We start from the raw sequence: 27,710 nt of genomic DNA on the forward strand, positions 1-27,710 counted from the left end.
GAGCTCTGTACACAACACTGCTCACACACAACTCTGTACACAACACTGCTCACACACAGCTCTGTACACAACACTGCTCACACACAGCTCTGTACACAACACAACAGTGCTCACACACAGCTCTGCACACAACACTGCTCACACACAGCTCTGTAGACAACACTGTTCACACAGAGCTCTGCACACAATACTGCTCACACACAGCTCTGCACACAACACTGCTCACACACAGCTCTGTAGACAACACTGTTCACACAGAGCTCTGCACACAACATTGCTCACACACAGCTCTGCACACAACACAACACTGCTCACACACAGCTCTGCACACAACACAACATTGCTCACACACAGCTCTGTACACAACACTGCTTACACACAGCTCTGTACACAACACTGTTCACACAGAGCTCTGTACACAACACTGCTTACACACAGCTCTGTACAAAACACTGCTCACACACAGCTCTGCACACAACACTGCTCACACACAGCTCTGCACACGACACTGCTCACACACAGCTCTGTACACAACACAACACAACACTGCTCACACACAGCTCTGTACACAACACATCACTGCTCACACACACAGCTCTGTACACAGCACAACACTGCTCACACTCAGCTCTTTACACAACACAACACTGCTCACACACACAGCTCTGTACACAACACAACACTGCTCACACTCAGCACTTTACACAACACAACACTGCTCACACACAGCTCTGTACACAACACAACACTGCTCACACACAGAGCTCTGTACACAACACTGCTCACACACAGCTCTGTACACAACACAACACTGCTCACACACAGAGCTCTGTACACAACACAACACTTCTTACACACAGCTCTGCACACAACACAATACTGCTCACACACAGCTCTGTACTCAACACAATACTGCTCACACACAGCTCTGCACACAACACAACATTGCTCACACACAGCTCTGCACACAACACTGCTTACACACAGCTCTGTACACAACACTGTTCACACAGAGCTCTGCACACAACACTGCTCACACACAGCTCTGTACACAACACAACACTGCTCACACACAGCTCTGTACACAACACTGTTCACACAGAGCTCTGTACACAACACTGCTCACAACACTGCTCACACACAGCTCTGTACACAACACTGCTCACACACAGCTCTGTACACAACACAACATTGCTCACACACAGCTCTGCACACAATACTGCTCACACACAGCTCTGCACACAACACAACACTGCTCACACACAGCTCTGCACACAACACTGCTCACACACAGCTCAGCACACAACACAACACTGTTCACACACAGCTCTGCACACAACACTGCTCACACACAGCTCTGCACACAACACAACATTGCTCGCACACAGCTCTGTACACAACACTGCTCACACACAGCTCTGCACACAACACAACACTGCTCACACACAGCTCTGTACACAACACTGCTCACACACAGCTCTGCACACAACACTGCTCACACACAGCTCTGCACACAACACAACACTGCTCACACACAGCTCTGCACACAATACTGCTCACACACAGCTCTATACACAACACAACACTGCTCACACACAGCTCTGCACACAACACTACACTGCTCACACACAGCTCTGTACACAACACAACACTGCTCACACACAGCTCTGCACACAACACTGCTCACACACAGCTCTGCACACAGCACAACACTGCTGACACACAGCTCTGCACACAACACAACATTGCTCACACACAGCTCTGTACACAACACAACATTGCTCACACACAGCTCTGCACACAACACAACACTGCTCACACACAGCTCTGCACACAACACTGCTAACACACAGCTCTGTACACAACACTGCTCACACACAGCTCTGTACACAACACTGCTCACACAGCTCTGTACACAACACTGCTCACACACAGCTCTGTACACAACACTGTTCACACAGAGCTCTGTACACAACACTGCTCACACAGCTCTGTACACAACATGACACTGCTCACACTCAGCTCTGTACACAACACAACACTGCTCACACACAGCTCTGCACACAACACAACACTGCTCACACACAGCTCTGCACACAACACAACACTGCTCACACACAGCTCTGCACACAACACTGCTCACACACAGCTCTGTACACAACACTGCTCACACACAGCTCTGTACACAACACTGCTCACACTCAGCTCTGTACACAACACAACACTGCTCACACACAGCTCTGCACACAACACAACACTGCTCACACACAGCTCTGCACACAACACAACACTGCTCACACACAGCTCTGCACACAACACTGCTCACACACAGCTCTGTACACAACACTGCTCACACTCAGCTCTGTACACAACACAACACTGCTCACACACAGCTCTGCACACAACACAACACTGCTCACACACAGCTCTGTACACAACACAACACTGCTCACAGAGCTCTGTACACAACACTGCTCACACACAACTCTGTACACAACACTGCTCACACACAGCTCTGCACACAGCACTGCTCACACACAGCTCTGTACACAACACTGTTCACACACAGCTCTGCACACAACACAACACTGCTCACACACAGCTCTGTACACAACACTGTTCACACAGAGCTCTGCACACAACACTGCTCACACACAGCTCTGCACACAACACAACACTGCTCACACACAGCTCTGCTCACAACACAACACTGTTCACACACAGCTCTGCACTCAACACAGCTAACACACAGCTCTGTACACAATACAACACTGCTCACACACAGAGCTCTGTACACAACACTGCTCACACACAACTCTGTACACAACACTGCTCACACACAGCTCTGTACACAACACTGCTCACACACAGCTCTGTACACAACACTGCTCACACACAGCTCTGTACACAACACAACATTTCTCACACACAGCTCTGCACACAACACTGCTCACACACAGCTCTGTACACAACACTGTTCACACACAGCTCTGCACACAACACAACACTGCTCACACACAGTTATGCACACAACACTGCTCACACACAGCTCTGCACACAACAACACTGCTCACACACAGCTCTGCACACAACACTGCTCACACACAGCTCTGCACACAACACAACACTGCTCACACACAGCTCTGCACACAACACTGCTAACACACAGCTCTGTACACAACACAACACTGCTCACACACAGAGCTCTGTACACAACACTGCTCACACACAACTCTGTACACAACACTGCTCACACACAGCTCTGTACACAACACTGCTCACACACAGCTCTGTACACAACACAACATTGCTCACACACAGCTCTGCACACAACACTGCTCACACACAGCTCTGTAGACAACACTGTTCACACAGAGCTCTGCACACAATACTGCTCACACACAGCTCTGCACACAACACTGCTCACACACAGCTCTGCACACAACACAACACTGCTCACACACAGCTCTGCACACAACACAACATTGCTCACACACAGCTCTGTACACAACACTGCTTACACACAGCTCTGTACACAACACTGTTCACACAGAGCTCTGTACACAACACTGCTTACACACAGCTCTGTAGAAAACACTGCTCACACACAGCTCTGCACACAACACTGCTCACACACAGCTCTGCACACGACACTGCTCACACACAGCTCTGTACACAACACAACACAACACTGCTCACACACAGCTCTGTACACAACACATCACTGCTCACACACACAGCTCTGTACACAGCACAACACTGCTCACACTCAGCTCTTTACACAACACAACACTGCTCACACACACAGCTCTGTACACAACACAACACTGCTCACACTCAGCACTTTACACAACACAACACTGCTCACACACAGCTCTGTACACAACACAACACTGCTCACACACAGAGCTCTGTACACAACACTGCTCACACACAGCTCTGTACACAACACAACACTGCTCACACACAGAGCTCTGTACACAACACAACACTTCTTACACACAGCTCTGCACACAACACAATACTGCTCACACACAGCTCTGTACTCAACACAATACTGCTCACACACAGCTCTGCTAACAACACAACATTGCTCACACACAGCTCTGCACACAACACTGCTTACACACAGCTCTGTACACAACACTGTTCACACAGAGCTCTGCACACAACACTGCTCACACACAGCTCTGTACACAACACAACACTGCTCACACACAGCTCTGTACACAACACAACACTGCTCACACACAGCTCTGTACACAACACTGCTCACACACAGCTCTGTACACAACACAACACTGCTCACGCACAGCTCTGCACACAACACAACACTGCTCACACACAGCTCTGCACACAACACTGCTCACACACAGCTCTGTACACAACACTGCTCACACACAGCTCTGTACACAACACAACACTGCTCACACACAGAGCCCTGTACACAACACTGCTCACACACAGCTCTGTACACAACACTGCTCACACACAGCTCTGTACACAACACTGCTCACACACAGCTCTGCACACAACACAACACTGCTCAAACGCAGCTCTGCACACAACACTGTTTACTCACAGCTCTGTACACAACACAACACTGATCACACACAGCTCTGCACACACCACTGCTCACACACAGCTCTGTACACAACACAACACTGCTCACACACAGCTCTGCACACAACACAACACTGTTCACACACAGCTCTGCACACAACACAACACTGCTAACACACAGCTCTGTACACAACACAACACTGCTCACACACAGAGCTCTGTACACAACACTGCTCACAACACTGCTCACACACAGCTCTGTACACAACACTGCTCACACACAGCTCTGTACACAACACAACATTGCTCACACACAGCTCTGCACACAATACTGCTCACACACAGCTCTGCACACAACACAACACTGCTCACACACAGCTCTGCACACAACACTGCTCACACACAGCTCAGCACACAACACAACACTGTTCACACACAGCTCTGCACACAACACTGCTCACACACAGCTCTGCACACAACACAACACTGCTCACACACAGCTCTGCACACAACACAACATTGCTCGCACACAGCTCTGTACACAACACTGCTCACACACAGCTCTGCACACAACACAACACTGCTCAAACACAGCTCTGTACACAACACAACACTGCTCACACACAGCTCTGTACACAACACTGCTCACACACAGCTCTGCACACAACACTGCTCACACACAGCTCTGCACACAACACAACACTGCTCACACACAGCTCTGCACACAATACTGCTCACACACAGCTCTATACACAACACAACACTGCTCACACACAGCTCTGCACACAACACTACACTGCTCACACACAGCTCTGTACACAACACAACACTGCTCACACACAGCTCTGCACACAACACTGCTCACACACAGCTCTGCACACAGCACAACACTGCTGACACACAGCTCTGCACACAACACAACATTGCTCACACACAGCTCTGTACACAACACAACATTGCTCACACACAGCTCTGCACACAACACAACACTGCTCACACACAGCTCTGCACACAACACTGCTAACACACAGCTCTGTACACAACACTGCTCACACACAGCTCTGTACACAACACTGCTCACACAGCTCTGTACACAACACTGCTCACACACAGCTCTGTACACAACACTGTTCACACAGAGCTCTGTACACAACACTGCTCACACAGCTCTGTACACAACATGACACTGCTCACACTCAGCTCTGTACACAACACAACACTGCTCACACACAGCTCTGCACACAACACAACACTGCTCACACACAGCTCTGCACACAACACAACACTGCTCACACACAGCTCTGCACACAACACTGCTCACACACAGCTCTGTATACAACACTGCTCATACACAGCTCTGTACACAACACTGCTCACACACAGCTCTGTACACAACACTGCTCACACTCAGCTCTGTACACAACACAACACTGCTCACACACAGCTCTGCACACAACACAACACTGCTCACACACAGCTCTGCACACAACACAACACTGCTCACACACAGCTCTGCACACAACACTGCTCACACACAGCTCTGTACACAACACTGCTCACACTCAGCTCTGTACACAACACAACACTGCTCACACACAGCTCTGCACACAACACAACACTGCTCACACACAGCTCTGTACACAACACAACACTGCTCACAGAGCTCTGTACACAACACTGCTCACACACAACTCTGTACATAACACTGCTCACACACAGCTCTGCACACAACACAACACTGCTCACACACAGCTCTGCACACAACACTGCTCACACACAGCTCTGCACACAATACTGCTCACACACAGCTCTGCACACAACACTGCTCACACACAGCTCTGCACACAACACAACACTGCTCACACACAGCTCTGTACACAACACTGTTCACACAGAGCTCTGCACACGACACTGCTCACACACAGCTCTGCACACAACACTGCTCACACACAACTCTGTACACAATACTGCTCACACACAGCTCTGTACACAACACTGCTCACACACAGCTCTGTACACAACACAACATTTCTCACACACAGCTCTGCACACAACACTGCTCACACACAGCTCTGTAGACAACACTGTTCACACAGAGCTCTGCACACAATACTGCTCACACACAGCTCTGCACACAACACTGTTCACACACAGCTCTGCACACAACACAACACTGCTCACACACAGCTCTGCACACAACACAACATTGCTCACACACAGCTCTGTACACAACACTGCTTACACACAGCTCTGTACACAACACTGTTCACACAGAGCTCTGTACACAACACTGCTTACACACAGCTCTGTACAAAACACTGCTCACACACAGCTCTGCACACAACACTGCTCACACACAGCTCTGCACACGACACTGCTCACACACAGCTCTGTACACAACACAACACATCACTGCTCACACACACAGCTCTGTACACAGCACAACACTGCTCACACTCAGCTCTTTACACAACACAACACTGCTCACACACACAGCTCTGTACACAACACAACACTGCTCACACTCAGCACTTTACACAACACAACACTGCTCACACACAGCTCTGTACACAACACAACACTGCTCACACACAGAGCTCTGTACACAACACTGCTCACACACAGCTCTGTACACAACACAACACTGCTCACACACAGAGCTCTGTACACAACACAACACTTCTTACACACAGCTCTGCACACAACACAATACTGCTCACACACAGCTCTGTACTCAACACAACACTGCTCACACACAGCTCTGTACACAACACAACACTGGTCACACACAGAGCTCTGTACACAACACTGCTCACACACAGTTCTGTACACAACACAACACTGCTCACACACAGAGCTCTGTACACAACACATCACTTCTTACACACAGCTCTGCACACAACACAATACTGCTCACACACAGCTCTGTACACAACACAACACTGGTCATACACTGCTTACATTCCAATAGCTTGACTAGCAAAGGGTGACAGACCGGCCCGTGGCTCCGGAAGAAGGCGTGACGACTCTGACAGATGTGCTGTGTTTAGATATGAATTGTTAACCTCCCTCTCTCCCTGCCTCAGTGGACTGTGGCTGGAGTGGCTGGACACAGTGGAGCGCCTGCAGTAGGACCTGCGATGTAGGCGTTAGGAGGCGCTACCGCTCAGGGACCAATCCCTCGCCGGCATTCGGGGGGCGTGTCTGTGAGGGCAGCGGAGTGGAGACGGACACCTGCAGCCTGGGTCCCTGCCAGGGTGAGAGATAGGGGGAGTGAGAGAGAGGGAGGGATGGAGAGAGTGTGTGTGTGTGTGTGTGTGTGTTTGTGCGTGTGTGTGTGTCTGTCTGTATGTGTTTTTTTGTGAGTGTGTCTGTCTGTGTGTGTGTTTGTGAGTGTGCGTGTGCGTGTGCATGTGTTTGCGTGTGTGTGTGTGTGTGTGTGTTTGTGTGTGTGCGTGTGTGTGTGTCTGTCTGTATGTGTTTTTTTGTGAGTGTGTTTGTGTGTGTGTGTGTCTGTCTGTGTGTGTGTGTTTGTGAGTGTGCGTGTGCATGTGTTTGCGTGTGTGTGTGTGTGTGTGTGTGTGTGTGTGTGTGCATAGCAGTAACCTGTGCCTGTGTGTTGCAGGAGCCTGGGGGCCATGGGGCCCCTGGTCACAGTGCTCAGTGCCCTGTGGGGGGGGCTACAGGAACCGTACCCGGGACGGCCCCACTGCCCCCAGTACCGAGTTCACCAGCTGCCACCTGCAGCCCTGCGGTGAGTGGGGGGGTATTGTGTCAGTGTGATAAATCAGCCCTGTGTGCGCTTAGCAGCTGCTGTGGCCCCGTCTGTCCCGTCCAGCGCAGCGGTCGGGGCCCATCTGTGACACACAAGGTCACTTCTGTGTAGTATGGAAGATGGGCTCAGGCAGCTCTCCCTCTCTGCCCATATCCCATCACTTCATCCATCTCTCTCCTCTCTCTCCCTCAGGTAATGTGTCTAGTTGTCCTGAGGGTCAGCAATGGGCTCAGTGTCCCGGGCGGCCGGTGACCTGCGCCGACCTCAGCCTGGAGTCTAACAACATGACCTGTGAGCCCAGCTGTCAATGTCCACAGGGACTCCTGCTGCAGGTCTGTACAGTGTAGTGTGTGTGTGTGTGTGTGTGTGTCTGTACAGTGTGTGTGTGTCTGTACAGTGTGTGTGTCTGTACAGTGTGTGTGTGTGTGTCTCTACAGTGTGTGTGTGTGTGTGTGTCTGTACAGTGTGTGTGTCTGTACAGTGTGTGTGTGTGTGTCTGTACAGTGTGTGTGTGTGTGTGTGTGTGTATAGTATGTGTGTGTGTGTCTGTACAGTGTGTGTGTCTGTGCAGTGTGTGTGTGTGTGTCTGTACAGTGTGTGTGTGTGTGTCTGTATAGTGTGTGTGTGTCTGTGCAGTGTGTGTGTGTGTGTGTCTGTATAGTGTGTGTGTGTGTGTCTGTGCAGTGTGTGTGTGTGTCTGTGCAGTGTGTGTGTGTGTCTGTACAGTGTGTGTGTCTGTACAGTGTGTGTGTGTGTGTCTGTACTGTGTGTGTGTCTGTGCAGTGTGTGTGTGTGTCTGTGCAGTGTGTGTGTGTGTCTGTACAGTGTGTGTGTCTGTACAGTGTGTGTGTGTGTGTCTGTACAGTGTGTGTGTCTGTGCAGTGTGTGTGTGTGTGTGTCTGTACAGTGTGTGTGTGTCTGTATAGTGTGTGTCTGTACAGTGTGCGTGTCTGTGCAGTGTATGTGTGTGTATGTGTGTGTCTGTACAGTGTGTGTGTCTGTGCAGTGTGTGTGTGTGTCTGTATAGTGTGTGTCTGTACAGTGTAGTGTGTGTGTGTCTGAACAGTGTGTGTGTCTGTATAGTGTGTGTGTGTACAGTGTGTGTGTTTCTGTATAGTGTGTGTGTGTGTCTGCCTGTCTGTCTGTCCAGTTTGTGTGTGTTACAGTGCTGTGTTGGTGTGTATTGCAGTGTGTTACATTGCTGTGTATTGCAGTGTTACAGTGCTGTGTTGGTGTGTAATGCAGTGTGTTACAGTGCTGTGTTGGTGTGTATTGCAGTGTTACAGTGCTGTGTTGGTGTGTATTGCAGTGTGTTACATTGCTGTGTTGGTGTGTATTGCAGTGTGTTACATTGCTGTGTTGGTGTGTATTGCAGTGTTACAGTGCTGTGTTGGTGTGTATTGCAGTGTTACAGTGCTGTGTTGGTGTGTAATGCAGTGTGTTACAGTGCTGTGTGGGTGTGTAATGCAGTGTGTTACAGTGCTGTGTGGGTGTGTAATGCAGTGTGTTACAGTGCTGTCTGTGCTCCGCAGGACGGACAGTGTGTTCCTGTGTCTCAGTGCCGCTGTGAGCTGGACGGGCAGCAGTTCTCCTCTGGGGACACCGTGACCAGAGCCTGCAACAACTGGTACTGCCTCCGCTCCTCCCCTCTCCACGTCTCTTCTCCTCCATCTCCTCCGCACCTCCCCTCTCCTCTCCACCTCCTCCACTCCGCCCCTCTCCTCTCCAGCTCTCTTCTCCTCCACCTCCTTTGCTCCTCCCCTCTCCTCCCCTCCTCCACTCCACCCCTCTCCTCTCCGTCTCTCTTCTCCTCCATCACTTCCACTCCCACTCTTCACCTCTCTTGTTCCTAAACTGTCTAGAACATTGAGCAGTGCAGAGCAATGAACAGTGTAGAACAGTCTAGAACAGCACAGAGCAATGAAGTCTGGAACAGTGTAGGGCAGCGCAGAACAATTAACAGTCAAGAAGAGTGCAAAACAATTAACAGTCAGGGGACTCCCTCCAGGACTCATGTCCAGCTGCACAACGCAGTGCAGTGCCACACAGCACAGCAGCTTGTCCCTTACCTGACATTTCTAATCCACCTGTGGGGGTGCACTGAGCAGACAGCTGGGCCTGACCGCCACTTGGGAACGCTCAGCTGGAGATCTCAGAGGCAGCTGGACTGCGGTTGTGCTGTACATTGGCCTCGGCGCTCCCTGTGTCCACTGGTCTCAGTGTCAGTCTCTCTTCAGCTCCTGTGACTCCGGCCGGCTGGTGAACTGCACAGAGCTCCGCTGTGACGGTGAGTCTGTCGCTCTCTCTCTCTCTCAATTCAATTCCAATTTCAATTCAAGGTGACAAAAAAATGGTATTGTCAAAGCAATTGGACAAACATACATATATTGAAAATAAATAATACAATTATAAATCACAATAAGATGTATTAAAGTACAGGAAAAACAAAATGAAATAAAATATAAATTATCTTTTATACATAGAAAGAAAGAAAATAGATTTACTATTTACAGATTACTTACTGATTTGATTTCAAACACAAAAATACAAGGACATACATTACAAACGAGAATTAATATTTTATTTACAGCTGCTGCTCGTGTGTCACTGAGCTCCTCAGGCTGTGGCAGCGGAGACATATTGAGCAGCCAGGGGGGCTGTGTGTCCCTCCCCAGTAGGACTGACAGTTTTACCTTTAGATCAATTTTGTCAAAGATTGGGTGGACATGTATTATTTATATGTCCCTTATCTGGGCATATTTATTACTGCGCAGGAGGAATTGCATCTCTGTCTCAACCTCTCCTGTCTCTTAGTGACCACAGCACCGGTCCTCTCTGTGTCCACCTCTCCTGTCTCTCAGTGACCACACTGTCTCCTCTGTGTCCGCCTCTCCTGTCTCTCAGTGACCACACTGTCCCCTCTGTGTCCACCTCTCCTCTCTCTTAGTTACCACAGCGCCAGTCCTCTCTGTGTCCACCTCTCCTGTCTCTCAGTGACCACACTGTCCTCTCTGTGTCCACCTCTCCTGTCTTTCAGTGACCACAGTGCTGCTCCTCTCTGGGCAGCCAGCTCTGCCTGTCAGCCCATCTCTCTGGCCAGGCTGTGGTCACTGAGCCTGTACTTGGTCAGGATCCGTCTCTGCTTCGTATCTCTGACACTGAAGAGACTCTGCAGGGTGTATTCTCTGTTTAGGGCCCGATAGCGATCCGGTTTACTTTGGGGCTCCATTTCTGTGTCCCAATGTTCCAGACAGGAGGTTTTAGTTTGTTCAGTAAGTGGTTTGACTCTAATGGGCAGCTGGCGAGCAGTGCTGGTCTGAGGCTGGGTGGTGTTAGTGGGGTTAGGGGCAGTGAGCCTCAGGGCCAACTGACTGAGGGGCTGTTTCTTGGGCTCAGCTCTTGGGCTCTCAGGCCTTGTGTTGCAGTGACTCTGGGGGACTTGTCTGGAGATGCATGCAGAACTTCAATGCTCTGTTCTGGATGGGGATGAGCAGTGGGTAGCGGCCCAGTTCGGCCCTGCATGCAAGATTGGGTCTGTTTCTCTGCACCTTTTTGCAGAACTCTGCATGCAGGGTCTCTGTTGGGTGTTTGTCCCATGTTGTGTAGTCCTCGCTGAGTGGAGCCCATATCTCACTGCCATATAGCGCAATGGGCTGAATGACACTGTCCAAGATCTTGGTACAGATTCTAATCAGGATGTTTATTTTATATAGTTTTCTTTTGATGGCATAAGAAAGTTTTACAAACGAGAGGAGGCCATTCGACCCATCGTGCTCGTTTGGTGTCCATTAATAACTGAGTGATCCAAGGATCCTATCCAGTCTATTTTTGAATATTCCCAAATTTTTAGCTTCTACCACATCACTGGGGAGTTTGTTCAGATTGTGATGCCTCTCTGTGTGAAGAAGTGTCTCCTGTTTTCTGTCTTGAATGCCTTGAAGCCCAATTTCCATTTGTGTCCCCGGGTGCGTGTGTCCCTGCTGATCTGGAAAAGCTCCTCTGGTTTGATGTGGTTGTTGCCCTTCATGATTTTGAAGACTTGGATCAAGTCCCCACGTAGTCTCCTCTGTTCCAGGGTGAAAAGGTTCAGGTCCTCAGTCTCTCAGTAGGACATTGCCTTCAGACCTGGAATAAGTCTGGTTGCTCTCCTCTGAACTGCCTCTAGAGCAGCGATATCTTTCTTGAAGTGTGGAGCCCAGAACTGTCCACAGTATCCAGATGAGCTCTAACTAGTGCATTGTACAGTCTGAACATCACTGCCCTTGTTCTCAATTCTACACTTTTGACAACAATATACCCTAGCATTGTGTTTGCCTTTTTTATTGCTTCCCCACATTGTTTGGATGGAGAAAGTGAGGAGTCCACATAGACTCCTAGGTCTTTCTCATGCGTTACTTCATCTAGTTCTATTCCTAGAAGCAACTCCTCTAATCAACACCCTCTGTTTCCTAGACATCAACCAGTTCATAATCCATCTACTTACATTACCCTGAATGCCTACAGCTTCCAATTTGAGGATCAGTCTTTGGTGTGCAACCTTATCAAAAGCTTTCTGAAAATCTAAGTATATCATATCATATGCTTTCACATGATCTACAGCTGCAGTTGCATGTTCAAAAAATTTGAATAAATTAGTAAGACATGATCTGCCTCGTCTAAACCCATGTTGACTATCTCCAAGAATACGGTTTTCATTAAGATGCTCCTCTATTTTCTGTCTAATATTTTTTTCCAACATTTTACAGGTGATGCAGGTGAGACTGATTGGTCTGTAATTTCCTGGCTCAGTTTTGTCCCCTTTCTTGTAGATTGGTATGACATTTGCCGTCTTCCAGTCATTTGGCACACCCCCTGTTCTTAAGTGTCATTTGGAATATTTGACTTAGCGGCCTAAAAAACTGCCAGGCTCTTCGGGCTTTCTCTCTTAGTGCTTTCACTGCCAGGACAAAGCTCCCTGACGCACTGATCTTCAGTCTGAGGTCATCGTAGCTCATGGTGTGTTCTAGGGCAGTGTTGTCTAGAGTGAAGCAATATCTGCTCTCCTGACATCTGGGCTTTTTTTGGAAGATCATTATTTTGGTCTTTTTCATGTTTCCTGCCAGGGCCCAGGCTGTCAGTACTGCTCTAGCAGTGCCAGCTGCTGCCGAAGCCCCTGCTCTGTGGGCGACGGCAGCACCAGGTCATATGCGTAGAGCAGGAATTTGATCTCCTCATCGTATAGGGTGAGGCCAGGGGCTGCAGACTACTCCAACACTGTGGCAACTCATCGATATAGATGTTGAACAGTGTTGGACTCAGACTGCAGCCCTGTCTCACCCCGCGCCCCTGAGTGAAGAACTCTATCCTTTTGTGGCCAATCCTTATTCCGCACTAGTTTTTGTGTACATTGATTTTATTACATCATAAACTTTACCCCCTTCACCACTTTGAAGTCGTCTATACTATAGTCCTTCATGCCAAACTGAATCAAAAGCTTTTTTGAAGTCAATGAAACAGGCAAGTATTTTTCCTTTGCTTTATTGGTGGACGTGTTTGTCTATGAGGGTGTGTAGGGTGTAGATATGATCTGTAGTGCGGTGTTTTGGTAGGAAGCCAAACTGACTCTGACTCAGGAAACTGTGTGGTGAGGAAGGCCAGTATCCGGGCGTTGATGATACTGCAGAACACCTTCCCCAGGTTGCTGCTCACACAGATGCCCCGGTAGTTGTTGGGGTCGAATTTGTCTCCACTCTTGTATATTGGGGTGATCAGCCCCTGGGTCCAGATGTCAGGGAAGCAGCCTGAACACAGAACCAGGTTGAATAATTTAAGCACAGCGTCCTGCAGCTCTGGGCTGCTGTGTCTGAGCATCTCAGGGCTGATGCTGTCCGGTGCACTAGCCTTGTTGGGTTTGAGGGAAAATGCAGGGAATTTGGAAAGTCAGTTGTGTTTTGGTTGTCTTTAATTGATTGTTCTAAGAGTTCAAGTTTACTATTAATTTGGTTTTTATCTTGAGTTAGATCTTTTTCTTGGATGTCTGGATAGAGATCTGCAAAACAGTTTTTTCCAGATTGTGCCATTTTGAATTGGTGGCTCTTGTTTTTCTGCTGTGCTTAGATTATTCCACATTTCCCAGAGCTGGGTGTGATTGATAGACTTGTCTGTCTAAAAGGGTTCTGTTGGTGTGTTGTAGTGTTTTCTGTCTGATAGTGTGTTTGTAGTGCTTTAGTGTCTCACAGTACCTTCAGCGTGAATCTGGGTTGTGTGGTTGATGATGTTTCTGGTTAGATACATTTCTTAAATCTGTCCTTATTTTTTTGCATTCTTCATCAAACCATTTCTCAGTGTGTTTATGAAGGTGTTAATGAAGTTAATAATTTTGGTTGAACTGGTTGCTTTATTAAAGTCCTCTGTGCTGTTTGGAGCCCATCTGTATGAGTGCTTGAGGTCGTACAGCTCACAGGGCTGTGATAGTGTGTGGTGTAGCGTAAGGTACACTTATAAATTTCAATTAAAGAAGTGAATTTATAGTATCACCTTATCACGAATCCTGGAATCTTGTAGAACTCAATTTCTGTAATAATTGGACGCAGACACCAATTCCAAAGATATAAATTGTCAAATGTATTAAAAACAAAGACTAAATGTAGCACTACACTAATTATACAAAAGGGAAAAACTAATTAAAATTCAACTCTAGATCAACAAATCAAAGACAAATCACTTCCGTGACCAAATCAAAGACCATGGGATCGCATAAGATAACACACAAATCGTTAAACAAAAAAGGTTATAAACACATTGACTACAATACCGGTTAGTAAGACGAAGGTGAGTCTCTCATTAGTATTGTTAGTCAGACATTAAATAACTATTCAGGTTAGTATTTATGTCAGGTAACTTCTCGTTATATATATATCAGTCTCATTTACGTTTAGGTGCCGAGAAAGATCCTATCATTACTTGTTACCACAATTTCCCTTAACTGATTATTATTCAATGATTAAGGATAGGCAGGGCCACCAATAATCTAATGTCTATTAACGTGTGTCAATTTCAGACTAAACAGTTAAACAGGAATGAGAAGATATTTCTCGGCGTTGACAGATTTTATTTCTAAAATTATCAACAAAACAGTTTAATGCAACACACATTTATATTTAAGAAAACTAAATGATATTACACATTCTAGAGTTATGAATCACAGATTAACATTTCTAATTGATTTCTCAAATGTCATGAATCATGAACTCCAAACTGTTAAACTTATCTGAACTTCGTCGCAGAGAGGCCTCTCTGGCTTCGGGCTCAGATAACAGCACACGGCACGAGGTCCGAGTGGTTTGGAACAAAGGCAGTCCGGTTCAGCTTTGTCCAAGAACTTCCACTCAGTCGATGCACCTGGAAGTTGGGGTTTCACGAAAGTAGAGTCTTTTCCAAACAGATTTTCCACTGGTTTGAAGGCTCCAAGGTTGTGCACAAAATCTTCTTTGTAAGCAGGGGTTCCACCGTAGTTACTTGAAGACAAAGTCTTTGAGGAAAGCAGGGCCGTGTTTGTTCCAAGGGTCAAGTTTCTTAAGACTCGATAGCTATTTATATGACTGACACTTTCGTATAGTCGACTTAGTCAATTGTCCAGCTGTAAAACTCCACTGATCAGGTGGGCACAGGCGGGCAGCGCAGTCTGTAAAGTTCTTTATTTAATAAAGTCCTTTAAAATAATTCTTCGTACGGCTCAATCTCCTTCTCCCAGTTTAACTCTTCTGTTGCCGGCAAAGACTTGGTTGGTTTCTGGTTCCGGTTCGGGCAACAGAGCTACAGGTTGAGCTGTGGCAGCGAGTTACTGGTTCAGGTGAGAGAAAGAGAGAGAGACCGTGCGCTGTTCTTTATAGTCTGTCAGAGCAATAGGTGATTGGTTCTTGAGTTTTTGAGATTGGATTTCGGTTTCAGCCCCCAGTGTCCTATTGGAGGGGGGCTTGATTTATGACTGATGTCAATCCATGCCATCTTTTGGAAATGCCGGTTGGCCCGGGTTCGTAGCTCTATGTCGGGATTTCGGCTCTCGTCCACTTCAAAGAGTTTTTTATTACCTACAGGCCCCTTTCTCCAGACATTTCATAGCAGGATTCCAAACTATTTGGCCTTTTCTCGGTGCCATCCTTCCCAAAACTGTCACTTTGATGTAAACCAGTTCCAAGCTGATGAGTTAAGGAACTCTGATAACTTTGGGGGGGAGAGGTCTTCTTTAGATCAGTGCTTCAGCTCAGAGCACAAATGCTCTTATCCAAATACACCCAACATAACGCTACAGTGGTGACTGGCCTGCTCTTCTCAGAAACACAGTGATTTGATTATGATCAGAGAGGGGGTTTGTGGCCAGACAGTGAAAGCGTTTATAAGACTGGGGTCCATGTCAGTGAGGGCGTAGTTGACTACACTTGTCCCAAGAGCTGAGCAATACGTGAACCTCCCTAAAGAGTCCCCTCTGATCCTGCCATTAAGGATGTACAGGCCCAAGGCTTGGCAGAGATGCACTAACTCTCTCCCGTTCTTGTTGACAGCCCAGTCGGGGTTGCTCCTCTGGGCTGTGGTGGGGGTGAGGCACAGAGGGGCCTGGCCGAACACATGGCTGTGTCCCTGTGTGCTGATGCAGTCGGGCTCAGTGCCTGTCCAGGCATTGACATCCTCACAGAGCAGCACGTTCCCCTGGGCCTGGAAATGGCTGATCTCTCTGTGGAGGGTGTTGAAGAAATCTTCAGTATAATATGGGGATTACGCTGGGAGAGGTGTACGCTGCACACAGGTATCAATCACTGTCGCTCAGGCCTGTGTTTTTATTGAGTTTGAGCCACATGTGTGTCTGGCCTACTGTGGCTGTGCTGATATGACTGCCGAGGGCCCCCCTGTACCACACTGTGATCCCCACAGAGTCCTTGCCACGCCGTGTGGAGCTGCGCTTCAGGGAGCTTCCTGTAGCCTGAGGGGCAGTGGGTGGGCACGTTCCCCCGACACCACGTCTCCAGCAGAACTATGATGTCACAGCGCTCGATGCTCTCGATGAAATCTGGGGCTGTGCTCTTGGGCCTGAAGCTCGAGGAGCACAGGCCTGCATATTTCAGCAGCTGATGGTAAATTAACCCATTTTCAAAACACATCACATGTGTGTCACTCTTGGTGAAATAACAAAAAATATGAAAAAATAAAAATAAACTAGCATTTTTAACAACTTAAAAACTTTTAACAATTATTAAATGATTATAAACAGAATTACAGATTTTAATAGTAGATTTGTTATTATTATTATTATTTAATTCTTATTAGGTTATTTTTATTTGTCCCAGGTGTTCCCTCCCCAGTGGCACTCAGCCCCGGTGCTGTGGCTCACTGCAGCAGCCTGGAGCAGAGGAGGCCGAGCAGCTGCTTGATCTCGCCCAGCTCGCTGGAAGGTCGATTGTGCCAGGGCTGCAGCGTAGCTGAGCTGCTGCTGTGGGGCGTGGGGCCTGGTGGGAGGGTGCCTGGCGGTGGGCACCCTGTTGGCGGGGGTGTGGGTAGCAGGAGCCCAGGAGGTGCCTCTTGGATGGGGCCGGTTGGGTGTTGCATGTTGCATGGAGCGGGGGGGCCTCATGTTGCGGTGTGCTGTGCCAGCAGTGTGGCAGGGGGGGCTGGTCAACCCACTGTCCAGGGCAGCGTCTTTTAGGGTCTTTGCAAAGATCCTGACGCCCTCCTGGTTGAGTTGCACAATGTCGTGCAGGTGCCAGGGGCCCAGGGCGGGGTGGTGAGCCAGGTGCACGTTGGGCAGAGCAGCGCAGTCCCTGCTGATCTCCGTGTTGATGCTGTGATCATGTGTGGGGGGGTGTGGGGGGGTGTGGGCCTGGATATAGCTGGGGGATGAGAGGTTGGCAGGGGGGTCTTGTCACACGTGGTGTTCTCTGCTGATTGGACATCGTCATTGTCGGGGGTGGTGTGTTCGGTCCCGGTGTTGCACACATTGATAGTGAGGACTGTGCTGTCGGGGGCCGTGTCCTCCAGCACGCTGATCTGCCTGCCTCCCCCGATGCCTCTTTTGCGGATGTTGCGGTACGTCTTGCAGAGAGCCGTGTGCAGGTGTGCCTGTGTGGTGTGTGGAAGGTCAGGTTGCTCCGGACCCTCATGTCCTCTATGAGGCTGCTGTCGCAGTACAGGCAGTCAGGGAGCGTCTCCAGCACGCTGGCCTTGTGCTGCTTCCTGACTCTGTGCCGCTGCACTCGCTGGGGACTGTGTCTGCATGGCAAACACTCTTCTTAAACACTGTTTCACTGTCCGTTTCCAACTGGCGCTGGAGTTTTAAAAGTAAACTGTCACTTTCCTTTCAGTTTGAACTTATTATGTTAAAGATGTTTCTTAGTATTTACTTGATTTATATATTATTCATATTTTATATGTAGGCTAAATAAACTGATTAGTGGATTATATAAATATATTTATTACCTTTTTCTTCCTGTGAATTTTCTCCTCCTTTATTTTCCTTTTTCTTCCTTCCTTCTTTCTCTTTTTTGTTCCTCTGTCTCTGTACTGTTTCTGTTCCTCTCTCCTCTGTTTCTCAGGGTCCTGGGTGGATTTTGGTTGTTTTTCTTATTTTATTTCATAGATTTTTGTTGGTTTTGAATATAATTCCATATATTGATCTCTGATGTTGCTTATTTCAAATTAATAATTAATTTCACTAAGAAATAACACACATATAACTATATTTTTAGGAGCTCATCTTGCTTTTGACTGCTCTCTGTAACTCTCTCTCTCTAACTCTCTCTCTCTCCCCCACTCTCTTCCTTTCTCTCTCTCAATTCAAATTCAAAATGAGCTTTATTGGCATGACAAGTTTATACAAGTGTTGCCAAAGCGTTTACAGACACAGCAAAGAGAACACAATAAATACCATAACAAAATAAAAATAAAATATTAAATATTCTCCGGATCCCCTCCCTCTCTCCCTCTCTCTCTCCTCAGTGGACGGTCAGTGGTCAGTGTGGACGCCGTGGAGTGAGTGCTCTGTGTCCTGTGGGCCAGGCCTGCAGTCTCAGTACCGGTTCTGCTCCAGCCCAGCCCCGGCGGGGGCGGGGCTGCCCTGCTTGGGACTGGACCGCCAGGACCAGCTGTGCCTGCTGCGATCCTGCCAGCGTGAGTGACCAGCACCGGGGCTCGGTATAGAGAATGTATCTAGAGCACAGTATCGAAACGTGTCCTGTGTCCAGCGGGTTAGTGTCCACCCTGTCTGTGTGTCTGTCTGTCTGTCTGTCTGTCTGTGTCTCACACACCCCTCCCCGTGTGTCGATGGTACAGGCAGTGGAGGCTGGAGTGCATGGAGTAGCTGGACAGACTGTACCAAGTCATGCGGTGGGGGGGTGCGGAGTCGCCAGCGGGAGTGTGACAGTCCGGAGCCAGAAGCGGGGGGGGATTACTGTGAGGGGCTGAGCACTGAGGTCATCTCCTGCCACACTGAGCACTGCCCAGGTAACACAGCACTGAACACTGCACTGAACACTACCTGTGTGACACAGCACTGAACACTACCTATGTGACACAGCACTGAGCACTGCCCAGGTAACACAGCACTGAACACAGCCCAGGTAAGAAAACACTGAATACTGCCCTGGTACAACAATACAGTATTGTGTGCCTCTGACTCCCAGTCGCTACATACACTTGATCAGCCATCATTATGACCACTGACAGGTGAAGTGAATAACACTGATAATCTCGTTATCATGGCACCTGTCAGTGGGTGGGATATATTAGGCAGCAAGTGAACATTTTGTCCTCAAATTTGATGTGTTAGAAGCAGGAAAAATGGGCAAGCGTAAGGATCTGAGTGACTTTGACAAGGGCCAAATTGTGATGGCTAGACAACTGGGTCAGAGCATCTCCAAAACTGCAGCTCTTGTCGGGTGTTCCCAGTCTGCAGTGGTCAGTACCTGTCAAAAGTGTCCAAGGAAGGAAAAGCGGTGAACCGGCGACAGGGTCATGGGCGGCCAAGGCTCATTGATGCACGTGGGGAGCGAAGGCTGGCCCGTGTGGTCCGATCCAACAGACAAGCTACTGTAGCTCAAATTGCTGAAAAAGTGAATGCTGGTTCTGATAGAAAGGTGTCAGAACACACAGTGCGTCACAGTTTGTTGCGTATGGGGCTGTGTAGCCGCAGACCAGTCAGGGTGCCCATGCTGACCCCTGTCTACTGCTGAAAGCGCCTACAATGGGCATGTGAGCATCAGAACTGGACCACGGAGCAATGGAAGAAGGTGGCCTGGTCTGATGAATCACGAGTTCAAAGTGTTGACTTGGTATTGACCAAATTCCCCAGATCTCAGTCCAATCGAGCATCTGAGGGATGTGCTGGACAAACAAGTCCGATCCATGGAGGCCCCACTTCGCAACTTACAGGACTTAAAGGATGTGCTGCTAACGTCTTGGTGCCAGATACCACAGCACACCTTCAGAGCTCTAGTGGAGTCCATGCCTCGATGGGTCAGGGCTGTTTTGGCAGCAAAAGGGGCACCTACACAATATTAGGCAGGTGGTCATAATGTTATGGCTGATCGGTGTATAGACCAATATAGTTTGTGTTAGTGTATCGCTTCATTGTGTTTGTGTGTCAGTGCATCGCTTCATTGTGCGTCCCTGACTCTGACATTTGTGTTGCAGTGCCGGTGTGTGTGGACATCCCTGGATCTGTGTTCAGCAGCTGTGGTCCCTCCTGCCCGCGCTCCTGTGATGACCTCACGGTGAGTGATCACTGAGAGGGGTGGGGCCAGTGACAGAGATGCAGTGTTTGACACGGGGGGTTACACTGAGAGGGGAGGGGCCAGCGGTGGAGACAGAGACACTATATTTGACACAGGGGTTTACACTGAGAGGGGTGGGGCCAGCGTTAACAGACAGGTCCAGAGCTCAGGAACAGAGCTATGGGAACCAGAAGATAGTCCTCTAATACCTCGCTCTTTCTCTATATATGTCTTGTCCTATCCCTGACTCTCTCTGTCCCTCCCCCTCCCCGTCCTGCTCAGCTATGTGAGTGGCGCTGTGAGCCAGGCTGCTACTGTGCAGGGGGGAAGGTGCTGAGTGCAAATGGGACGTCCTGTGTGGAGAGGGAGGACTGCTCCTGCCTGGACCTACACAGCGGACACAGACTGGGCCCCGCAGAGAGCATCCCAGCCCCTGATGGCTGCAACAACTGGTGAGAGAGAGGGATGGAGAGAGGGAGGAAGAGAGTGCAGGGCAGGAGTGGAGGTGACTGGGCCTCTGGGTTTGTGTGTCTTTGTGTGACTGTGTCTGTGTCTCTGCTGTATTTCAGTACCTGTCAGAGAGGGAGACTGAATTGCACCACCCAGACCTGCCCTGGTGAGTGATGGACATACACACACTGACACCAGTGCACTCACAGACACACACATTGATACTGACACACACACACTGATATAGACACACACAGAGACACACACACACTAGCACACCCACACACTGTGACACACTGACCTCTCTCTCAGTGTCAGGGGGCTGGTGCGAATGGTCGCCGTGGACCCCGTGCTCACGCTCGTGCGGGGCGGAGTGGGTGTCTCGGTACCGCAGCTGCGCCTGTCCGGAGCAGCAGGGGGGTGGTGCAGCGTGCCCGGGGGAGCAGGAGACCCACGCAGGGCTGGGCACCCAGATCCAGAGGCAGCCCTGCCCCACCATCAGCTTCTGCCCCAGTGAGTCTATACCATTACCCCCCCATCACCACTGTACTGTGTGTTCACTATATTCTCTGTAGTCACTCTTTGCTCTGATTAATGAAACTCTCTCTCTATCTCCTCCCTCTCATTGTCTCTCTCTCTCTCTCTCTCTCTCTCTCTCTCTCTCTCTCTCTCCCCACTCTCAGTGCATGGCTCGTGGGGTCCCTGGGGCCCGTGGTCTAAGTGTGACCACTGTGGGGGGGAAGAGGTGCGAGTGCGGGAGTGTAACAGCCCTCCTGCGCGGTTTGGGGGGCTGCCCTGCCCCAGGGTGGGGCGACAGAGTCGCAGCTGCCATGACAACAACACCGTATGCTCAGGTCAGCATCTGATGTGTCTGTCAGTGTGTTAATGTGTCTGTGTCAGGGTATGTTTCTATAAGTGTGTCTGTCAGTCTATGTTTCTATAGGTGTGTCTGTGTCAGTGTATGTTTCCATACATAAGTGTAAGTGTCAGTGTGTCAATGTGTCTGTGTCAGTGTTGTTTCTATAAGTGTGTCTGTCAGTGTGTCAATGTGTCTGTGTCAGTGTATATTTCTATGAGTGTGTCTGTCAGCGTGTCAGTGTGTCAATGTGTCTGTGTCAGTGTATGTTTCTATATGTGTGTCTGTGTGTCACTGTGTCTGTGTGTCAGTTTATGTTTTTATAAGTGTCTGTCAGTGTGTCAGTGTGTCAATGTGTCTGTGTCAGTGTATGTTTCTATAAGTGTGTGTGTGTGTCAGTGTGTCAATGTGTCTGTGTCAGTGTATGTTTCTATAAGAGTGTTTGTGTGTCATTCACTCACACTGACTCTCATGTTCTGTGATTACGGTCTCTCCTCTCTCTCCCTCTCTATCTCTGTGCAGAGTGTGGGGGGGGGCAGGTGCAGTGGGATTGTGGGAGGCCGTGCCCCCGGTCCTGCTCTGATCTCCATGGAGACACAGAGTGTGTGGACCCCCCAGGCTGCCAGTCCTCCTGCGGCTGTGAGGGGGGGCTGCTGCTGCAGGACGGGCGCTGTGTGGAGCCCATGGACTGTCGCTGCCTGCTGCACAACCGCACTGCAGGTACACAACAACATTGTGACACCCTGAGACCCTGAAACCCTGAAACCCTGACAATCTGACACTGTGACACCCTGACACTCTGACACTGAAATGCTCTGACACTGTGTGCAGCCCAGGGACTGTTGCTGCCTGCTGCACAACTGCACCGCCCTGACACCATGACGCTCTGACGCTGTGACACACTGACGCACCACTGTTGCACTCACAGACACTAACACCCTCTGTCTCTCTCTGCCACAGTATCGGAGAGGGACAATGTGTCGAGGGTGTGGCAAGGCCGCTCAGCATGGCAGGAGCTGGAGCCAGGAGAGACTGTCAACCTCCCCTGCAAGAACTGGTACTGCACAACTGCACACTGAACTACTGCACACTGCCCTACTGAACACTGAACTAACTAATGCACGCTGTACGACTGCACAAATGAACACTGTACTACTGAACAATATACTACTGCACTACTGAACACTGTACAACTGCACCATCCCTCTTTGCCTCTCTCTCGCAGTACCTGTGAGGGGGGGCGCCTGCAGTGTCAGTCAGCTCCTGGCTGCCGGGTGGACGGTGACTGGAGCCCATGGGGGGCGTGGTCACAGTGTTCAGTGCCATGTGGGGGCGGAGTCAGACTCAGGCTGCGTCTCTGTGATAACCCCGCCCCTCAGGGTGGGGGGAGGGGCTGCGCAGGAGGGCAGGAGCAGCAGCAAGAGTGTAGCCCCCAGCCCTGCACAGGTAACTCACTAACTGTGTGTGTCTCTGTGTGCGTGTGTGTGTGTATGTATCTCTGTGTCTTGTGTGTGTGTGTGTGTGTGTGTGTGTGTGTGTATCTCTGTGTCTTGTGTGTGTGTGTGTGTCTGTGTGTCTGTGTGTTTGTGTGCGTGTCCATCTCACTGCTGCTCTCCTGTCTCTCTGCCCCTCAGACTCCGGGCCGTGGGGGGTCTGGTCCCCGTGGTCTTTGTGTTCAGTGAGCTGTGGGGGGGGGGAGCAGACCCGATCCCGTGCCTGTCGCCTGCCCCCCTGTCCCGGGCCTGGTAGGCAGAGCAAGACCTGCAGCACACAGGTGTGTCTCGGTGAGTGTGGCCCCTGGACCGGCAGCACAACACCTGAGCCACCTATTTCAGTATTATCTGCAAATTTGACAAGTTTGCTAAGTATCCCAGAGTCCAGATCATTAATATAGATTAGAAAAAGCAAAGGCCCTAGTACTGATCCCTGTGGAACTCCACTAACAACCTCACTCCAGTTAGAAGCAACTCCTCTAAACGACACCCTCTGTTTCCTAGACATCAACCAGTTCATAATCCATCTACTTACATTACCCTGAATGCCTACAGCTTCCAATTTGAAGATCAGTCTTTGGTGTGGAACCTTATCAAAAGCTTTCTGAAAATCTAAGTATATCATATCATATGCTTTTACATGATCTACAGCTGCAGTTGCATGTTCAAAAAATTCGAATAAATTAGTAAGACATGATCTGCCTCGTCTAAACCCATGTTGACTATCTCCAAGAATATGGTTTTCATTAAGATGCTCCTCTATTTTCTGTCTAATCATTTTTTCAAACATTTTACAAATAATGCAGGTGAGACTGATTGGTCTGTAATTTCCTGGCTCAGTTTTGTCCCCTTTTGTCTCCCTTTCTTGTGGATTGAGGGCACTGAGGACAGATTGTCTTCACTTAATATCAATGTGGTTACTGTTCATAGTATTTCAATCAATATGAATATTGTTCATAGTTTTTCACGGGATGAAACCCTCTACCTCTCCCTCCCTCCGTGTCAGATGTGGGCTGCCCCCCCGGGCGTCTGTACCGGGAGTGTGGGGATGCTGACGGCTGCCCGTACAGTTGTGCCCAGGTGAGCGGGCGCGAGGGCTGCCTGTGGGGGGGCTGTGAGGAGGGCTGCCACTGCCCCCCCAACACCTACCAGCACCGCGGAGCCTGCCTTCTGGTGAGACCCTCGCACACTCGTCTGACATCCCTCCATCTCTGTACAGTGCAGTGTGTGTCTATCTGTGTGTGTATAACTGTCAGTGTGTGTCTCTGTGAGTGTAACTCTGTCAGTGTGCGTCTCTGTGTGTCTATGTGTGTGTATAACTATCAATGTGTGTGTGTCTACCTGTGTGTATGACTCTGTTATTGTGCATCTCTGTGTGTCTATCTGTGTGTAACTATCAGTGTTTCTCTGTGTGTCTATGTGTGTGTAACTGTCAATGTGCGTCTCTGTGTGTCTATCTGTGAGTGTAACTGTCAGCCTGCGTCTCTGTGTGTATAACTGTGTGTGTAACTGTCAATGTGTGTCTCTGTGTGTCTATCTGTGAGTGTAACTCTGTCAATGTGTGTCTCTTTGTGTCTATCTGTGTGTGTGTCTACCTGTGTGTATGACTCTGTTATTGTGCGTCTCTGTGTGTTGCTGCAGGAGTGCCCCTGTGAGGTGGATGAGGAGACCCTGTTGGCGCTGCAGAACGTGTCGGTGACTCCTGCCTTAACCCCTGTGCCGAGGGGGCCGGGGGGGCGGTCCCTGTCTGAGGGGGAGGAGCTAAAGCCTGGAGATGCTCTGCAGCATGACTGTAGCTCCTGGTCAGTGACACACTGACACACTGACACTGACACCAACACACTGACACACTCTCCCAGAGACCGACAGTGCTGTATGTTTCCCTGCAGTGTGTGCCAGCACGGCCAGTGGAACTGCTCCCTGTCTGTCTGCCCTGAAGAGGGGGGCCAGTCCCCCTGGGGCCCCTGGGGGCCATGCTCGCTGTCCTGCGGGGGGCTGGGCCAGAAGACTCGCACACGGGACTGCAACCACCCTGCGCCTGCCCATGGGGTCAGGGACTGTGAGGGCACACGTCTCGAGACCACCTACTGCCAGACCCCAGACTGCCCAGGTACCCCTCATTAGACACTACAGCTACACCCGGCTACAGTACTCACCATCTGTTTCAGTACTTACCCTAGTGCTGTGTTAGTGTGTACAGTTAGTGTGTCAGTATCCCCAGTGCTGTTTCAGTGTGTCAGTGTATACAGTGTGTACAATGAGTGTGTCAGTAACCCCAGTGCTGTGTCAGTGTGTACAGTGAGTGTGTAAGTGTGTACAGTTAGTGTATCAGTGTGTACAGTGAGTTTGTCAGCGTGTCAGTAACCCCAGTGCTGTGTCAGTTTGTACAGTATGTACAGTGAGTGTGTCAGTAAGCCCAGTGCTGTGTCAGTGTGTCAGTGTGTATAGTGTGTACAGTGAGTGTGTCAGTAACCCCAGTGCTGTGTCTTTGCAGTTGTTACTGTTCCCATGGAGGAGCCAGCTGGCCCAGGTATTCCCCCTCTCTCTCTCTCTCTCTCTCTGTCTCTCTCTCTCTCTCAATTCAATTCAATTCAAAGGAGCTTTATTGGCATGACTAGCATAACAGTATTGCCAAAGCAGGATAATAATTTAACACAGAGTAACATGAAATAATTGATAGGAATACATGAGAAACAGTGGGGAAATGGGGAGGTACAGACTAATTCAAACATCTGTCATACAGGCAGAGATGGTGATGATGATGATAATGTTTAACAATAATATTGATGATGATGGTAATACTAATAGTAATACAAATAACAGTAATAATGACAATAGATAGTAGTAATAATAATACTGCAATAATAGACAAAATAATAATAAACAATAATAGTAATAAAATAATACATTTCAGTAATTATACTGTAGTATATAGACCCATCTCTTCCCTGCAGTTCCCCTGTGCTGAGCGTTCACCCTGTGTCTCTCAGGCTGTGACAGGCCGCTACATATTGGGCAGCTAGTGGGGCTGTGTGTCCCTCTCCCAGGAGCACGGCCAGTTTCTGTAGCTCTGTCTTGTTTTGGAAATTTGGGAGAGAGATAATGATTTTGCAGAAGAATGTGTCTCTCATTTCTTTGTATTTATTGCAGTGGAGGACGTGCATCTCTCTCTCTCTCTCTCTCTCAATTCAATTTTCAATTCAATTAAATTCAAGGGTGCTTTATTGGCATGACAAACAGTTTTGTAGTGTTGCCAAAGCAGTTGATATTAAATACATACATTGAAAAATAATAAAAGGTAAAAAAAAAAAAATGAAACAGTAACATTATAATTTATAAATAAAATCTTAATAGACATGCACATTTACTTTATTTATAGTTATCAGGTTACAGCTGGTGCTCATGTATGTTTTCACAGTGAGCCCCTCAGGCTGTGGCAGGCGGCTACATATTGGGTGGCCAGGGGGGCTGTATGTCCCTCCCCCAGGAGGATAGCTATTTTTTTTTCATTTATCAATTCAGAGAATGATTTTATAATATTTATGAATTTATTAAAGAATGTGTCCTTTAATTTGGCATATTTATTGCAGTGGAGGAGGAAGTGCATCTCTCTCTCTCTCTGTCTTTGTAAAAGAGAATAGATCAGAAATTACATTAACATTTTTGTATGAAAATATATGAAAAATGTATAGCCAGACTTACACAGCAGTGTTCATATTCCTAATATGAGTGTGTTTAACTGATAGTAACATGAATTCTAATATGACTGCCTGCTGTCTGTCGCGTCTCTGTGACATCGCTGTGATGCAGGATCGATCGCCTCTCCTTGGGTTCTT

The 27,710-nt window shown here is 48.9% G+C and overlaps 1 protein-coding gene across 1 annotated transcript in view; it reads left to right on the top strand.

The window, feature by feature from the left end:
* The window catches only part of sspo (SCO-spondin), a 124,114-nt gene that overhangs the window by 66,909 nt on the left and 29,495 nt on the right, over positions 1 to 27,710 (top strand). Inside the window, exons 68-87 of the mRNA XM_066688593.1 lie at positions 7,650 to 7,820; positions 8,189 to 8,336; positions 8,544 to 8,670; positions 9,871 to 9,965; positions 10,576 to 10,625; positions 19,304 to 19,478; positions 19,641 to 19,807; positions 20,996 to 21,075; positions 21,358 to 21,527; positions 21,645 to 21,691; positions 21,838 to 22,038; positions 22,209 to 22,379; positions 22,904 to 23,101; positions 23,342 to 23,438; positions 23,607 to 23,827; positions 24,016 to 24,165; positions 24,881 to 25,047; positions 25,516 to 25,676; positions 25,764 to 25,984; positions 26,369 to 26,404. Of these exons, the coding sequence (XP_066544690.1) occupies positions 7,650 to 7,820; positions 8,189 to 8,336; positions 8,544 to 8,670; positions 9,871 to 9,965; positions 10,576 to 10,625; positions 19,304 to 19,478; positions 19,641 to 19,807; positions 20,996 to 21,075; positions 21,358 to 21,527; positions 21,645 to 21,691; positions 21,838 to 22,038; positions 22,209 to 22,379; positions 22,904 to 23,101; positions 23,342 to 23,438; positions 23,607 to 23,827; positions 24,016 to 24,165; positions 24,881 to 25,047; positions 25,516 to 25,676; positions 25,764 to 25,984; positions 26,369 to 26,404 (2,853 nt within the window). The remainder of the gene's footprint in view (positions 1 to 7,649; positions 7,821 to 8,188; positions 8,337 to 8,543; positions 8,671 to 9,870; positions 9,966 to 10,575; positions 10,626 to 19,303; positions 19,479 to 19,640; positions 19,808 to 20,995; positions 21,076 to 21,357; positions 21,528 to 21,644; positions 21,692 to 21,837; positions 22,039 to 22,208; positions 22,380 to 22,903; positions 23,102 to 23,341; positions 23,439 to 23,606; positions 23,828 to 24,015; positions 24,166 to 24,880; positions 25,048 to 25,515; positions 25,677 to 25,763; positions 25,985 to 26,368; positions 26,405 to 27,710) is intronic.

The sequence above is a fragment of the Amia ocellicauda genome, chromosome 2 (genome assembly GCF_036373705.1).
Source record: "Amia ocellicauda isolate fAmiCal2 chromosome 2, fAmiCal2.hap1, whole genome shotgun sequence".
NCBI lineage: Eukaryota > Metazoa > Chordata > Actinopteri > Amiiformes > Amiidae > Amia > Amia ocellicauda.